This window comes from Phalangium opilio, unplaced genomic scaffold (genome assembly GCF_054372755.1).
Source record: "Phalangium opilio isolate 3A_F unplaced genomic scaffold, DU_Popi_V2 ptg000079l_1, whole genome shotgun sequence".
Taxonomy (NCBI): domain Eukaryota; kingdom Metazoa; phylum Arthropoda; class Arachnida; order Opiliones; family Phalangiidae; genus Phalangium; species Phalangium opilio.
The window spans coordinates 5,366,888-5,384,675 of record NW_028324187.1 but is presented as its reverse complement, the minus strand read 5'-3'; the positions used below and the strand labels follow the sequence as shown (position 1 = coordinate 5,384,675).

The window sequence follows — 17,788 nt, the reverse complement described above, 5'->3', positions numbered from 1 at the left end:
GGACAACATTCGGATCCGGAATACAGGATACGAGGGTTGCCTTCATGGAAATATATATATAGTATAGTACATTTACCCCTATCAACTCGATTTTCTCATACTAAAATATTTATTACGACTTAACTCACGTATCGATGCCTCTTCCGTATGCTTATCAGCATAAATACGACATTTACACCAATTTTTGTTTTACTATTTTAACATTACTTTGATCTACTTTTGAAAGCAAACTAAACATTTAATCTAGCATAAGAAATAAACCAGCAAAATGGCCGTCTGACACGCACTTAACGGAATTTGCATATTGACTGCTTATACCATACTGTACTATCATTTAGTGGGTTTTCCCCTAAACCTACTATTATTACACGAAACCGCTGTCAAGTGGGGGTAGGAAACATACTACTATGGTAGGATAATTCTATTCAATCTTGAAAATGTTTCGATGATAGACCAAAAGAGTTTAAAAGCGAGATTACAATCGTATTAAAAGGTGTTTTATCACTTTGATAGCCACTTAAAGATGATTCACGCTCTCCTTTTTATAGTTGTTGGAATTGTTGGTAGGCAATACGTGTGTGGGTGACAACGGATGGACAGAGATAGGGGCAATCGATTCCCATTGGAAAGATGAGAAAGGTTTTAGCAACTTTTCTAGAGAACAGGAAGAATTTCTTGAAAACAGAGCGCCCCTTTTTTTTCTCTTAGCTTTATTTTTTCTTTTCTTTACAATTTCTTTTTTAGTATAGGACAAGAAGCATTTATTTCTATTGCTCCCGAGACAAATCTGTCGAATGGGGGACGTACGTTTATCGATTCAAATGTTATTACTTAAAAGGAATACTAGCTTCTCCTATTTTTCTTCATGGCTAGGACATTTGTCATTTTGGTCATACTTTCTCCCATTTGAGAATGTATTTTAAATGGAAAGTATCCGACCTCTCAGTGGCTATCAACCCACGTGCTAGTCCAAAATGCGCTTTTTTATTTGGCGCGAGAATTTATCTGTCTTTAGTTTTTTTTTTTAAATGTTTTATTCACGAGCGAAAATTAAAAATAAATAAATAAATTGGACCAATATAGAAGTAACGTGACGTGACGTCACACAATTGTTATTGAAAATTTGCTGAAAGAACAATTAATTATTGGTAAGGGAAAATATTATTCGGGCATTTCGAACTTATATATTTTTTTATTATCTTCAATATGAATTCCTACAACATTTTCTCGGAGAACTTGAGGATTGTTTTCAATAAACAAAACATTGATATATAATTATAATGGAGGCTTAATTGTTTCCTTTCTTTTCTTGTTTTTTCTTTTTTTGTTCAACCTCTAAACCTACAAAATATAGGCGCGTATATATGTATGTATATATATAACAAACATTTTCTAATATTAATTTTTGGTAAATTACAAATGAAATTCAATTACTGGTTTTTTTTTTTTCAAACAACAAAGCTCAATTTTTCTATTTTTATTGGTTTTTCTTTAGTTATGGTTTATTTACACAAAATCATATATCATACGTCATCGTAATTCGTCATCTTTGTTTGTTTGTTTGTTTATAAATACCTTCAAATAAATAAATAGCGAATGCAACACGCGGGAAATCTCTTTCCCTAAATCCTGAAGATTTTGAATCTAAAAATGAAATTTTAAATTTCGGATCCGCTATTATTATTACGCCTTGTTTTTTATTTAATTTTTTTCACTTATTATTTATATACAACGAAACACTTTATTTATTTAATATTGTTGGGTATAAACATGTCATTTATTTTGCGCTTAATACTGTCTTCTTAATTAATTTTAATTAATCGCGTTGTTAATCCTCCAGTTTTATTATTTTCTTAATTAGATTAATCCTTTCTGAGCAATTTACATTTCTAATTATACAATTAACCATTTCATAAATATTTACGTTAATTGCCAAAAAAAAAAATAGATAAACCGAACTGAATTGAACTGACAGGGATTTAATTAACACCCTGTCAAAATAATCTGAGAAGCAGTTGATAAAATCCTTCGTAACTTCACTCTTCATTTCACGCGAGAACCAAGCTTAACTCTCGGTTTTCACGTGAAATTTCTAATAAGCAACACGTGCAAAAGTGAACCGCCCTATTAGGGGGAGGGACAAGATCTTACCAACTGCAATATTGCAATCAATCAATTAATTAAACGTAATTAAGTTATTTCGTCGTAACATAGAACGAAACTAATTTCCTAAAAACCACTTCACGAGATTTCAATATAATTTCGAGGCCATTTTTTTAATCAAACAATATTAATGTTTATATTAATATCATTATCATCATCATTCTGTATACATTTTTAGCTTTAATTAATTTGGTATTTGAGTAAATAACTGTTGATTATTTATGTCGAATTGTCGCTAGCAGCTTCAAGGCGAGTAGCGTTAATAATATTCTCAAAGATTTGTTCAATTCCAGTCTGGGGCATTCACTCGTGTCGTCCATTGACTGTGAATCTATGGCAAATTTTTTTTAGACAAAGTGTTAACCCTTTTAAAGTACCCAAGTAGGTCTATAGATCGTCTGTTTGAAATAGGAAGGGACGTTGATAGGGTACTTGGACTTGGTTTCATCAGGGATAGATTTAATTTTTAGAAGTAGGAATGGAGAACGGTTAGTATTTACTTCAGTCCGACTCATAGACCACCCAGTATAGAACCCCTCCCTCCAACACGTAACAAAAAGTTTAAATTATCTTATTGGCTCACTTAAACTACGTTTTGATGACGTTGCTAACGCGGACGGCGAAAAATACCTAATTCCTTTTTACCTCTGTCGCTATGACCCACCTCTTCTTTCATACCCCTCCGTCCCGGGGAAAGGGGGTCCGGGACTTTGACGCGCGCCCAGATTACTCTGTTCTCCATTCCTACTTCTAAAATTAAATCTATCCCTGGTTTCATAGACGTTAGTTAATTTGATATGGGTTCAAAGGGATGCATGCAGTCCCGCAACAAAGTCTTGTTTTTTTTTATTATTTATTTATTAATGCCCATAATGTTGTACAGGATATGGTTAACAAAAATATTTTTGCATTATCCCTTGCCACATGAGTATATGTTTGTCGCCCATATCTAACGTCTTTGGAATGGACGTTCCGTCGGATGAGAACTTACTTAAAACTTACTTTTGTTTCTCTCCGTGGTTGGTATCCTTCTCCTGGTATTCGGAAGTGTAGCTGGCTGTAAACTTCCGGTTGTTATTTCAGCGCCTGTCATTTTAGACGCTGAATGTAACCCGAATAGATATACCTTAATTGATTAAACCTACGTGGAACGTTATATAAATGTATTTTCATACTGTACCTTCTTTGGTATATTTGGTAACTGTGTTTTGTAAGGCTCCCATGACTACGTCCTCGCTTTTAGGTCGCTGAATAACTGTTAAAATTAAGCCAGTATTTAAATTAAATTTAATTTAACTGAGTTCTAGACGAGGGGATTGTGTTTTGAAACGTTTTTCAAAGTTTCATTGTGGTAATTAAATATGGCACATGCGAAGATGGTAACTTATACCGGGGCAATTTTACTTATGATAACGTTATTTAATATCTCAGACTTTTGTTTTCAGACTTTTATTAAAGGGGTACTGAACTAACACGCAGACAACCATTTTTTAAACCCTTTAGATAAATATAGAAATTATTAACAAAATTTAAAAAATTATTTACCAAGCTTTTATGGAGAGCTTTCAGTTGGAAGAGAAGCTGAGTCTCATGACATAATTTACGCTGCCATATTGGCAGGAATGAAGCTGAGACCACCCAATATGGCTACCAGAACAGCGGTAAGACTTTGGAGGGTGTGACGTACTACTGTCTCATCTGAAAGCTCTCTATAGTGTTAAGCCTAACTCTCATGATTTTATCCATTTCAATCTCCCTTTTATCTTACTCGCAATTTTTGTAATATCTTAGGTTTAACTATAGGCTAACTTTCCCTCGTTGTTTTATTGGTTCTAGAGGAGTTCTAGTATTCGGTAATTAGCTAAAACCTTTAATTAATCCAATATCGAGAAGCGATGGAAACCACGCTGTACGTGTGTTTACACTTAACTTTACCGAAGATTCTCCAGGAGTAAAAACAAGGCCGGGGGAACTAACTGATCGTTAGACGCACCTTTGCGTCTACTCGTTTGCATTACCAATGTCTGTTATAAGTTAACTCTGCGCGAAGTTCAAAAGTTTGTTCATCTAATCAAGCAAGGTGCCCCGCTCCCTCTCTTTCTCTCTCTTGCCTACACTTCAACTATATGGGGAATTAAAACCGGGCCATCTGTACGTATGGATGCCCAACAAACGGAATCATCTTCAACCAACCGTATCCTTTTAATTCGAGAGATCGGATATACTAGACCGAAATTTGAAGTATACAGGGTGTGCTCTTAAATCTTTTGAAACTTTCCAACCCCTTAGTTTTGTATAAAATCGATTCTCTTATATCGAATAAATCGATTTAATCCCAAGACGTCATTTGCTAACTCGAGCCGGCTTTCTAGTTTTGTTTGAAGTATAATTGGCGACTAAATAATATTACTGACCGTATAGACGTATGGTGCCTTCGGTTTGACCAAGGTCATTTTTAGCGACGCATGTATAGGAACCGAAATCACTCGTTTGAGTTTTGGCGATCTTGAGTTGAAGTTGAACTTTGTAGCCACCTTTTTCCACAATTGATTGAGAGTAGTTCTCTATTTCGGCGTCCGGGTCCAAAGCGTTGCCGTTTTTGAGCCAGGTTAGCTTAGCCGCGGGTGAAGCTTCTATGTTGCAAGCCAATAGGACGTCCGATTCCAGCGGGACACCCACTAGTTGGTTGGGGATCCATAACATCGGCTCGACTGTAATTGATTAGATTCGTAAACGAGTTTATTTGTTTAAACAATAGGGAAGCATCAAAAGGGGAGGAGCTTCAGAAGGCTCCTCCCATTTACATCTACGTATAGAAAGACGCCAGAATTATGAATCGTGACGTTATTCGATATTGTATTCAAGCCCGGCCCAGAAAACCAGCGAGATATGGGGACACACTGGTACCCATTAGCTGTATGCATTCCTGGGTCATACTTAGCTTTTCGACGAAGGGAATTAATATAATCAAGAAGTGATATCTAGTTTATTAGGGAGAAGATATAAATTGCCTAAGTATTCTCGCGCCATAGTCCCAGTCCCCCTTTCAAAATACAAGGGGGGACGTAAAAGGAGGTCGGGCTATTTCGCTGCCTCTCCTCAGTCGGAAAATACGTCATTTCGTCATTCGCGTCGCGTTGACGTGAGTTTTCAAGAACCAATGAGATGCTGGCTGGTTGTAATTTAGAGGCGGGTATTAACTCCGGACCTACTATACGTTTGGACTGGAGATAAAGCTGGAAATGTGGCGAATTTATACCTTCTCCCTAATAAACTAGATATCACTTCTTGATATAATAATAGTATTATTAGTTATTTCCCTCTAATACCTAATTGTTCGTTAAATGAGCTCTATTTCTCCAAACCCATGTAGTAGATTATAGAAATGTATACTATCCCATATCACCTTACGACTTTCTATTTTTTGTCCCCCAAACAATTTACAGACTTCTTTATTTTTTATCGACTTTTCTGTAACCGATAGTACGTTAACTCTTCCACAAGTTACCTTTTCAAAATAAGTAAGTCAAATATTTTCGACCCAAACTTTAAAAATGTTTTTCAAACACTATATTAAAAAACGTGTAAATGATAAAAAGACATAGGCGTATACTTATGGTTCTTGTTACTAAACTTGGTTTGGTACAAGGTATAAGAGAATGCCAAAGGTATTGGACAAAAGGTGGGGTGTAGAGTGAAAAGGAAGGAAGAGTGCATTCCTTGACATATCCTTTAAAAGGCGCAGGTAATTTTGCGACATTGTTTCGACGCTGTATTTTTGTCTTTTTTTTGTATACTTGTAAAACGCAAGGTGGCGAGCTAGCTGGCTTCTACTCGGGTTTCTGGGAACGTGGACAGATAGAAGAGTTTCCGTCGCTGCTTTTATACCATTGTCTCGTGTCATTCGAGATGAAAGTACAAAGTGGCAAACAAGATAAAACAACGAGGACACTCTCTCTTTACCCTTCTCTGTCCCCAAAAACTCTCAACTTTCAACTGTAATTCGACATTGTCGACTGACTGACATTACTTCTATAGCTATTTCCGCATTTCCTCGAGTTATTTTTGTTTAAAAGCGTTTTATAAAGAAAGGGTTTAAAATGAATGCTTACAGATGACGTTTAGTAAGATTCTCTTGCTGACTGTTGGTGGAACAGCGTTATTGGCAATGCAAAGATAAGCGCCACTGTGTGATTTCGTCACTTTGGTGATGTTCAGATACTCCCCGTATATGGTCTGAACTGTTCAACGAAAATAACCCCCAAAAAAAACATGGGGTCAAAGGTTAAAAACATTTTGACCTTAAAGGGGTATTAACTTACCAGTTTTTCTGCCAATGACGATGGCAGTTCCATCTTCTCTACGCCACGTTATGTGTGGTTCGGGGTTACCATGGGCGACGCACCTAAGGCTAATTGATTTGCCCTCTCGGACCTCAGAGTCCGAGCTGGTAAGCTCTTCATTTATAACTGGAGGAACTGTTAAATGCCACGTACGTTCAAATGTAGTCTTAAGGGTAAACGCGTGTCTTTAATTTGCGTGATGGTAATTACCTACAACGGTGAGGTAGCCGACGGAGTTGATCATGGGAGACGTGTTGACTTGACACATGTACAAGCCCGCGTCTTCCTCTCTCACTTCGTTAATTTGCAACCACCACGTGTGGTAACCATTGTGGGATACTTTATACCTTTGGTTCCTCGTAATTACTTGTTCTTGGAGGGTTAGGAGCGTGTGTCGGTCCGGTTTCATCCACGCCACCTGTAATTCAACACACAGACAGAGTATTTGGTATTATTAGTGAACACACATTGAATTAGGCTCCGGGAGACCAAGTTCTCCGTCAGCCCGTCTCTGGCTTAGTCCTACAGTTCCCCACATGCGCAATCAGGCCGGGCAACATAGAAAAAATTGTTTACAACCACGGAGGAAGTCCACACAGCTCTAACCGTATTTTCTTATTCACTTTTTTGAATTTCCATCTTAAGGGATCACGTGACGTCTGGATCCTCCGTTTTGCGCGTAGGTAGGTGCGCGTGGGATACTCAGGCGACCGTGCCGTTCAAGTTACCTTCCCTGCTATCTCTGCTTCCTCCGTGGTATTATTTTCGATAAGACATAGACTTCTTTTTAATGAGAATCTGAGAACATTTTCCTCGCATTTGATTTTATTTCATATTTTTATAAAATAAGATTCCTCGAAATTGAAAATATGATATTCATTTACAGATTCTAGACAGTTTAAATTCGAAACGATATAGGCCTAGGGATTTGATTGAAGCTTATTTTCCCTTTTCTCATTAAATCCATTTCAACTCGCATAGACTATTCCAATACAAACTCCGAGGTAAATCCGCGATTCATTTAACAACTTAAGTCATAACTGTTCCCTAAACTCTGACAGTCGAAAGGATCGGGTCTAATCAGAAGTAAATAAGGGGTGAAGTTAGTGCGATTATATTTTCGACTCAAAATCACCCACTGTTCTAGCTTCTACAACCCTTTTTGGAACACTCTATGTTCTTGTGTTCTTGGATGAATACTTCACGTATTGTGTACTTCTGATTGAGCGAAGGGACACTTACTTTATAGCTTCCTAAATTCTCGACGATACAGGATAGTGTTATGTCTCTTCCAACTGCTACAGTGACATTTCGGACGGGTTCCATAAAATAGGGTTCTGGTGCCTTAAGCTGTTGGCTGGATACTATAACATATAATAGAGACAACGTTCAAGGCAATTCGGTTATACGCAGACGGCGGCCACCGGCACCGTCCGTCGCGGCTCTTGATTGTGTTTTATAAAGTAGGCCTCGTTTAAAGGATTCCACTTACCATTATGGTACATCCACTGTCTGTCTGCCTACAAAGCGTGTCCTGAAAGTCTTATACGCTCTAAGGTTTTATCAAGCTAATTTAAAGGAGACTAATTGGCTAGTGATTAGCTTTGCGGCTTGAACACGACCACAGAGGGGCTACTCACTCGTTGAGTCGTTATGTTTTTTTTAAATGGTAGTATCGAAGGAAAGTCACCGTTCAAGGGGCTATTGTAAATACATGTCAACTTAATTTATTTATAACTAATTTAATTATGATTGTAATTGTTATTTAATGGTATTTTGAGGTAATATTCTACCGGATGTCTGTTTTATGTCGGTATTTTCAATTCATCTATATCTCTTCTAGTTCAAAAGATACGAGGGTTTATAATGTAACTAGCTGTTACCCGCGGCGTCGCTCGCGAGTAATAAGAACTTCCATCAAAATGATACAAAGAATGGGTAGATTTTACTTATGACTAATATTTTTGTAGCACCCTAGGAGCGAAGGCACTCGGCGTTGCCCGTCAGCCCGTCGGGACATTTTTTATTACTTTTCACGCGGACATTATTCCATAAAGAAGGGTTTTTAGTTTTTGGCCGCCATTTAAAAAGATGGCTACAAATCGAACCCAAAAGACCATTCAGTCCGTCTATAGGTTAAAGGAAACCCGTGTACCAAATATCTGTGAAATCGGTTGAAACGCGCGGACTCTGTTGCATAGAGAAGAGTTTTTACATTTCTTGGCGCCATTTTTTAAGATGGCGGCGGATTGGAAAAATCTTTCTTAGTACGCGCCTACTACTTATGAGTAACGTTCCTGCAAATTTTCAGCCTTCTAAGGCAAGCGGTTTGGGCTGGGCTTTGATTATCAGTCAGTCTGTCAGTCAGTCAGTCAGGACTTTGATTTATATAGATATAGATTTAATTATGATTGTAATTTAATGATATTTTGAGGTAATACTCTGTGGAATGTCTACTTTATGTTGGTACTTTCAATTTATCTGAAACCCTTCTAGTTCAAAAGATACGAGCGTTTTTAGACATGATTGAGTATTGAGGGAAAGCCACCGTTCAGGGGCTCATTGGAAATACATTGATTTACAGTTTAAATCCCGAATTTAGTCTAGTCAGTACTGAGTAGCAATTAACAAAAAAACAGCGCCGGTAGTTGAATAGCGTACTATTTTAAACAGTGCGTATCCCCTTGGGGAGCAAGTAAGCGAATGAAGAAAAATTAGCATTTTCAGTTTAGCGAATGAATGTAAAAGCTCGGACTCATTAAGAGTTTAAGACGGAGAGATTAAAAGGCTGCGTTGGCAAGGTATCCATTTGCCTGATTACAACCTCCCTTCACTCCCTCTCCCTCCCACGCCTGACCCAAGCCCGCACTAGGATTAAAACAGCTGCAGCCACAATCTTCTCGACCTTACATTTAATGGTATTTTCATTTGGCCCAAAACCTCAATTTCTCTTCTTTTACCCATCGTAGAAGTCCAATTTTAAAGTAGAAATGCAAGACCTATGATAATCTTATTTCTTTGAAGCAAATTAAAATGGAGTTTCTTAAGGAATTCCCTTGGCTTTCAGATCAATGCCTCAATTCAATCGAATTGAACGAACACAATTGGCTAAATATTTTCGTCTTTTAGAGAAATTTAAACAAGATACAGGTTATATCAAGAAGTGATATCTAGTTTATTAGGGAGAAGGTATAAATTCGGCACATTTCCAGCTTTATTTCCAGTCCAAACGTATAGTAGGTCCGGAGTTAATCCCCGCCGCCTCTAAATTACAACCAGCATCTCATTGGTCCTTGAAAACTCACGTCAGCGCGACGCGAATGACGAAAATTACTTGTATTTTCCGACTGAGGAGAGGCAGCGAAATAGCCCGGCCTTCTTTTACGTCCCCCCTTGTATTTTGAAAGGGGGACTGGGACTATGGCGCGCGAATACTTAGGCTACTTACGCCTTCTCTCTAATAAACTAGATATCACTTCTTGATTATATTAAAGTAGATTTCTTCGACTTGGAATATTTAAGAGGCCATAGACCCCATACTAACATCTGATTTAAGGTAAGGTAAGGGGAAGGGATAAAAACTTCGTTAAACCGTCAGCGCCTCCTTCCTCGCATCTTATTGGTTATTCGAATGTTTTCGATAACTCTGTCACGTGATTTCAAAGCTCATAAATTATGTCTGACGTCAGGGTGACCATTTCTAAATCTCCTCCTCTATAATTCAAGCAGAAATTAACGGAAAATGGCCTGATTAAAGATTCCAAGGACTAGTAGAAGAAATCTACGTTTTCCTGTATGGTCAACTCGCTTTTAGGTTGCATTTCTACTTCAAAGGAACGTAGTAGATGTCAGGGGCGTCCTGATGCTGGAATTAAGAATTATTTATTAGGGGCCATTTAGATCTTTAACAAGGACGGGAGAAAGTAACTTCGATCGATATAGATTTTTCTATACCGACTTTTAAATTGTATCGTAAAATTTAAAAATTTATCATTTGTTTTTATAGTAACTTCTGTCTTTGTATGTTCAAGAAGCGTGGATTCATTCATGGATCATCATGGACAGGTATGTAATGTTTATTTACATTAAGTTGTTAATTTGTTTTGAGGGAGGGTTTTTTTATTAAAAGGGGGTAATATTGGACTGAGCGCAATGGGACAGTAATTGTAATTCTATGGGCAATTTAAGGGGTCATCCATAAAACACTCCAACCGTAGTCATAACCTAAATATAAGTTACATTGTCGGCACAATGTACTTTAGTCCTCCTACCTTGTAAGAATTTGTTTGGGAAAGCAACTGTCTGTTTCTTGTGAATCAGTATTTGCGTTTGTGTTGCGTTCGTTCCATGAAGGCTCTCGCGAAAGAGACACGATTTGTAATTGAACGCAATTAGCAACGTTATTAATCACTTCCCCCTTCTATTATTCACAATCCCCATTTTGAACATTCCTTTTTGTTTTTTGGGGGCGAATCAGGAAATGGATGGTACATTGATATTATTTTATTTCCGTTTTTGAAAAATATGGAACATGAATTCATTTCGATCTACCATGAATATCTTTTCCCTGTGTCGGTAGGATTCAGGGAAAAGAAGCTTGAATAGTATGGGAATTTTAGAAATTGAAGAAAAATATCAGGGAATTGGATTTTAAAGCCTGCACGGGCGTAATATATTTTTATCACTCGAAAGTATTGTCGCAATTCGAGCGGAAATTTTTGAGGTCCCAACGGAAGAAACTTCAAGTCAATCATCGTATTTTATCGTTTCCGTAAGCCACTTCGACTCATCGCGTTAAACACGCTTCCACAATTCGATTCAGAAACTGGACTCAAATTGAAAAAATAGCCAACGACCGCTATGGTCCCCTATATTTAAGCGTACGGATCTCGAAGACGACTCGAGTTAGGCTAGGCTACTTCAGGAAGTTTTAAATGTCCCGTGCTGCTATAGCCGCGCCAGGGACAAGATCGAAAGACATATTTTATTATTATCACCAGTTATCACTTTAATATCACTGCAAAAATGTTGTAAATTGAAGTTTGCCAGTAAATAGCGCGTGTGACGTCACCTGCCATCTAAAATAACTCTAATTTAAAGAAATATGTATACCGCCTTCATTTAAAACTCCTCCAACATGACTAATTATCTCATTTTTAATCGAAAGAGGGAATGAAATAATGAATATATCAATTGGAACCATGTTTCTAGTTACAATATTAAAGAAGATACAAGCAATTAAGTTACTACGCGTTAGGCGTCTCTGCTATTGGACGCCTAGTACCACCTGACGGATTCCTCCAATAGGAATACTCCCAGTGAGTGCTTCGCAGGAAAGCCTAACGTGTAGTGTCCATTACGCGCCTTCATGGAAATTTAATTACCTGTATCTTCTTTAATATTGTAGATAGAAACATGGTTCCAATTGATAAATTCATTAGTTTATCCGGGTTTTTTTTATTAAAAAAGAAAACAAATTCTAGCCCGGAGTAATTTCGCTTAACAATTAATTAAGTTATGACATTTTTGCTCTTAAATGAACGATTCTCTATCGTGTTCTTTTCGCCGGCAAAGTCCATCAATTTTTACCAAAAGAAGAAGCTCGGTTAGAAATTGAAAACGGAAACGTGTGCGGGGGGATAGGGGTTAGGAGGGGGGTGGCGATGTAAGCGTACGAAACTGGTATGATATGACGCGAATCAAAGCTATATTTTCACGGTCACGTCATGTTCCACTTGACTAATGAGGCAAAACCTCGTAGCGGATAATGTTAACTCCCCCGCTCCCCCTTTCTAATAGCCTCCTCAATTCCGGTCGGGCGCCGGACAACGGACACCAGCCACAAAGAAATATACCGGACCGACCGACGTCAATGCCCTTCTATTATATAATACGAGCTCTTAAGGCAACCCTAAAATACGTTATAAATCATGGTAGATGCCACACAGAGTTCCTCGAAGTAATGGTTGGTGACAGCGTCAATACAAATGGTCCCTAAGCATTAAAAATTTCATTATTCTTATGTCATTTATACATTATACACGATTGTGTAGAGCTCTATTTGTTGAGGTCCTTGAGTGTAGTATTATCGCTCTATAATGTAGTAGTTTTCCACCTACAATAACAAATGGTCCTTAGCATTAAACTAATTATTCTTAAGTCATTTCTACAATATAGAGGATTGTTTAGAGCTCTATTTGTTGAGGTCCTTGAGTGTAGTATTATCCCTCTATAATGCAGTAGTTTTCCACCTACAATATTTTTTTGTTAAGTTTTATATCGACAAGCTAGGGCTGAAACAGCCTCACAGCTCCATAAATGTCACATTACACGATTGAGAACACTTGAAAAATATGACATTTCAGTATTGTTGCCTCTCAGTACGTTTTTACCTTGAACATGACTTTGGGTGTAGTGGGAAAAGAACTATTACAGTAGGACAACACATGGAAAACTCTTTCTCATTTGATAGAATGATTCTAATAATATTTTAATACCAAGTAACGCTCTTATTGGAAAATTAACTCTATGCCGTCACACCGCTCCGCTTCCGGCAGGGACTTGGTTTGCTTTAATTACCATGACCTTTAGCTTCGAAACGATGTATAGCGGAACTAACGCATCTTAATGAAATCTTAAGTTTGGAAATAAACGCGTGCCTGTATTCTTAATTAATTTAATCTGGCAGAATCTTTAACATTAAATAATTATACCAATGTTGATTTAAGGCGACCGTGCCTCCGGGGGCCCAAACCCTTTCGCTTACAGCAACCCCTCGATCACCCCCACCCCCAATCTAAGAATAACTTATTTAGTTTTTACGGTCCCGTGAGGTCCCAACGCCCAAATGCCCGGGACCCCCTAACATTGCCAGAGACTAGTTAATTGTATGAATGGACACAACACAACCCATCTCGTTGCGCAGGACCCGGTTTAGGTTACCTTCCCACTTCTCCTTTTGACTGTGTCCTTTCTCAACTTCCTCCGTCCTGGTGACATTTAGGTCATGTTGGCATCCATGTGTAAGTAGTTTGTTGTTTGGCGCGAGGCTTTTATCTAGTGGAGGCCCCTTAATAAGTCGTGTATAGGGGGCGCACAAAAGGCGGTGGGCCTTGGTCGGGAAACTGGATGGCCGAGTTAGGCATTTAATAGCTAGAGAGTCATTTCCCCAAGGAAAGTGTTTGGTATATAAAACCCGTGGGAGCTTCTTAATGAAATCAAGCACATCCGCCTATAGACATCGATGGCACTCGGTCTTATCTTCTATTCGGCTCAATACGGTCAAAGACAGAGCTATGCCGCTTCCCCGTTGACGGACTCGACCTACTCTTACCCTTTTAGAGAGAGAGAGAGAGAGAGAGAGTCCCTAAGAGTTTGTTGCTGCTTACAGGCTCGGGGTTCCACTACTACTAGGACCTATATGCTCTTCTTTAGTGAATCTAGTCGATCATCAAATCAATGACATCAAGATGGAACCAGTCTTTCTCGCGTTCAGAAAAGTAACGCAAAGTAGGCCTAATAAATAAATAATAAGAATTGAATAATATGACGTATCTGCGTTCTCTTTTGAACAAATTAAAAGTAATTAAAAATAATTGTATATGGTGCTCCAAAAAGGAAGGGTGATGGTAGGACCAAAGTTCTATGGGATATTTTGAGTAACGTCTACGACACTTTTTCCCCAAAGGGACTCAGCCTAAACTAGTTATGAATATTGGCAGTGTTTTAGGGATGGCCCCTATGCACTATCTTTCCAGTTTCATAAGGGGGTCATCCGTAAACACCCCAATGTTCATAACTTAGAGAGTGTCCCATGTATCAAAACTTATTCCCAATCGAACTATCCCATGCACTGTAATTCAGTTCTACCACCCAATCTTCTTTTTTGAAACCCCATGTATTATAAACCCACAAAAATGCCCTTCAGCTAATATACCACTTATAATTATCCACTTATGATAAGGGACACTATTACCCAATCGCCGGGGTTAGTTGTATGCACTTACGTGATGTACCCAGGATAGTTAGATAAATTCTCTCTTTCCTTCTTGGAGAGAGAGTTTTAAAAGTTTAATGCCGCTACAAAGTGTATCTTAGGGACCCGAGGGAACCCCCATCAGAGTTGGGCATTCAGCTTCTATCAGTCCCGCTCTCTCTCTTCTATCTCACCCCAACATCCATCCTGATGGAGGCAAGATCTATAAACATTAAAAGGATGCTTTGGCTAGCGGGAAAACACGATTAAATCGCTATGGAGATTGTTTGTCTTTAAGGAATCATAAAGGTTTGCGTTGGATTTTTGGGACTAAAGGTTAAACATAAGCGTTGAACTTTCAACCCTAAATGTTTTACTTTATTTAATTTACTTCTATCATAAATAATCTATGGATACGTACAAGTCCCGAGTCAATTGACCACCCTCTTTTGTTCAAAGGTATATTCAGTTGACAAAACCTTAGGTTATGAATTATGTATAAAATAACAAATTCCTGAATTCTTTTGACTTGAACTTGCGTTTTCCTTTTTAAATTTCTTATTAAGTTAAAGCAACTTTACTACGGGATTCGAGAATTTTCTGATAACATTGCCTTCTCTAACTTATGGCCATCTAAGTCGCTATCGAATTAGAAATGTTTTATCTTATATTATATTACAAACTCTACCCAAGATACAGGGTACAGTTTATCCAAAAGGGTAATTTTGGGACCGAAGTACGGTGCATGGGTGGCTTCTTTGAGTCTATGACATTTCGTCGCCACAAGAGACACCTCCCCTAAATGAGTTATGAACATTTGAGTGTTTTACAGATAAAACCTTAAGAAACTGAACTGACAAACAGTCTTAATAATCATAATTCTTTTAAGGGTGTCTTTTATAAGGCAGAATGTCTTAGAAGTACCTGTAGAACATTTTCGTCTTAAATTTGGTTTCCCATCTCACTGTATCTCTGTCCAATAATTACCCTCCCTTTGTGGAACAGTCATTTCTGTTTCAACTTCAAGACTTAATCTAGGTTGTTGAAACGGGTGAAACGTTGCTACGTCGAGCACCGATACCTAAGGTACATTGTGCACCAAAGATTTTGGTTAGAGATGGCAGTTGTTATATCAAGGTTTGAAAAATCAATGGATAATCTGATAGTTTTTGAGAGGGCGCGGGTCTCAAAGGAGGATCGCTATATATATCTATAGAATTGTGCAAAGGCAGTTCTTTTACTCGAAGCCGTTTTTCAATCGGGACTCTCGGGATTAGTTTCCTTTTTGGTACTCTCGCGTTGTTTCTTCTTCTGTTTTATTTTTTTAGGGGGGGGGGGAAGAAACGTCCCACTCGTTCGTTTTATAACGCAAAAATCCTCCATATTTCTTGTCAGACTCTCGAGGGCTGTCTCGATATTTATGCGCCTGATTGTGATTGCTATTCTGTATTCGAATTCATACACAAAATGTAACGTACTCAATTCGGATCAGTGCAAATGCTACTATAGGCCTAGTCGCCCTATCCCCCCCCGTTTTACACAAAATTTTAACGTGCCAGTGGAAGTTTATGGTAAATACTTTAAGTACGGAATGAAGTATGTGTAAAACGGGGACATTTTTGATCTCTGGTGTTAGTTTAAGTTTGTTAACATTTTTCGACCACAGTTTGAAACGAGCTATAGTTTTATGCTAGATATACTAGATGGCGGTGGTAACACTTATACTTTCGACCCTCAAAATGTCGTCGCGCAATTAGAGTGCTTTGCCAATCGAAATGACTAGTCGGAAACAGAGTACTTTGCCCAACAAAATGGCGTCCCGTTATGCCAGTACTTTGCCCCACAAATTGGTGTCCCGTTACCCCAGTACTTTCCCCCCAAAATGGCGTCCCGTTATCCCAGTACTTTGCCCAACAAAATGGCGTCCCGTTATCCCAGTACTTTGCCCAACAAAATGGCGTCCCGTTATCCCAGTACTTTGCCCAACAAAATGGCGTCCCGTTATCCCAGTACTTTGCCCCATAAAATGGCGTCCAGTTATCCCTGTACTTTGCCCCACAAAATGGCGTCCAGTTATCCCTGTACTTTGCCCCACAAAACGGCGTCCCGTTATCCCTGTACTTTGCCCCAAAAAACGGCCTCCCGTTATCCCTGTACTTTGCCCCACAAAACGGCCTCCCGTTATCCCAGTACTTTGCCCCTTAAAATGGCATCACGCCATCCAAGACTAACCCCCCAAAATGGTGTTACGGAAACAAAGACTCTTCGCAGTAGACTTAATAATTTTCTCAATCAAAACGTTAACTCATTTAATTTAAAACTATTTGCAATTAAGAATGGATTTTGTTCCAACAATGCCGTTTTCGAAGAATAAGTTGAATAACAAAAAAGTACAATATTTTCCCCCGTAACTTTATAGCGAGCATACCTTGCTCGCAATGGGAATAATGATATAAGAGAGTTTTCCCCGAAGAAAACGTTTTATTAAGAAAAGGTCAAAGATAAAGTACCATTGTTCAAGATACGTATCTAGCTATTGATCTAACCTATGGAATTCTAACATATTTCTCTTAGTCAAGTTTCTATATATAACAACCCCTCACTTAAAATAAAGAATACTTATTATCATAAGTCAAATAATTATCCTCTAAGTTGGTATCTTCAGTGTAATTAGTACTTGATAGTTCGTAATCGTTAGCTCCTCACCCCATTGATCCTAACCTAATCTAACCTAACTTAAGCCTGATTAACACACTATGAAAACTATGGGGGTTTATAGGTTGCCGTCTTATCCATAAATTTTCAGCAACTTCTAACGTAATTATTTTACTTAAGGTAAGCCTTTGTATCTCGAATCAGAAGTGCATTACGCCAAGGCCTTTGAAGCTATCGCTAAACTTGCATTATAGACTTTTGTCGGATTGTGATTTACGTTTAGCCTATAGGAGATGCATTCAATTCATTCGCGTGAGTGGGACAATCTTTTCTTTATGTTTATTGAGAATCTCCGAAGATATTCTAAATAAAAAGGATTTTATACCAAGTCTTCGAGAATGTCACCGTTGCCAAACCCAAAGACGAAACAAACAAATATATACCAACCCTTTTATGATGATGAAATGCTAAGCATTGTTCAGACATTTTGCATCCAACTCTCTGGCATTTTGTTTTGCATTTTTCCATTTGGAAAAGCTAGTAAAAACACTTGGGCGAAGTACTTACAAATTTATTATTAGAATCTTACCTTAAGGTTCTGTCGGAATTTTGTTTATAGAACATACATACCTTCCAAAGAGGGTACAGTGCG

At 38.2% G+C, this 17,788-nt stretch overlaps 2 protein-coding genes across 3 annotated transcripts in view; one reads left to right on the top strand and one right to left on the bottom strand.

The window, feature by feature from the left end:
• LOC149654348 (beta-1,3-galactosyltransferase 1-like) overlaps positions 1 to 17,788 on the top strand; it is a 79,138-nt gene that overhangs the window by 20,686 nt on the left and 40,664 nt on the right. Inside the window, exon 3 of one of the 2 annotated variants that reach the window (XM_089845825.1) lies at positions 10,513 to 10,571. The exons of the other annotated variant lie outside the window; for it this stretch is intronic. The gene's annotated coding sequence lies outside the window, so the exon portion shown is untranslated. The remainder of the gene's footprint in view (positions 1 to 10,512; positions 10,572 to 17,788) is intronic. 2 annotated transcript variants of the gene reach the window in all.
• LOC149654349 (lachesin-like) overlaps positions 1,445 to 17,788 on the bottom strand; it is a 30,274-nt gene continuing 13,930 nt past the window's right edge. Inside the window, exons 2-9 of the mRNA XM_089845828.1 lie at positions 7,749 to 7,870; positions 6,717 to 6,924; positions 6,486 to 6,641; positions 6,276 to 6,404; positions 4,578 to 4,874; positions 3,344 to 3,418; positions 3,166 to 3,264; positions 1,445 to 2,494 (exon numbers count right to left, since the gene is read on the bottom strand). Coding sequence (XP_089701954.1) covers positions 2,379 to 2,494; positions 3,166 to 3,264; positions 3,344 to 3,418; positions 4,578 to 4,874; positions 6,276 to 6,404; positions 6,486 to 6,641; positions 6,717 to 6,924; positions 7,749 to 7,870 — 1,202 coding nt within the window. The 3' untranslated portion in view covers positions 1,445 to 2,378. The remainder of the gene's footprint in view (positions 2,495 to 3,165; positions 3,265 to 3,343; positions 3,419 to 4,577; positions 4,875 to 6,275; positions 6,405 to 6,485; positions 6,642 to 6,716; positions 6,925 to 7,748; positions 7,871 to 17,788) is intronic.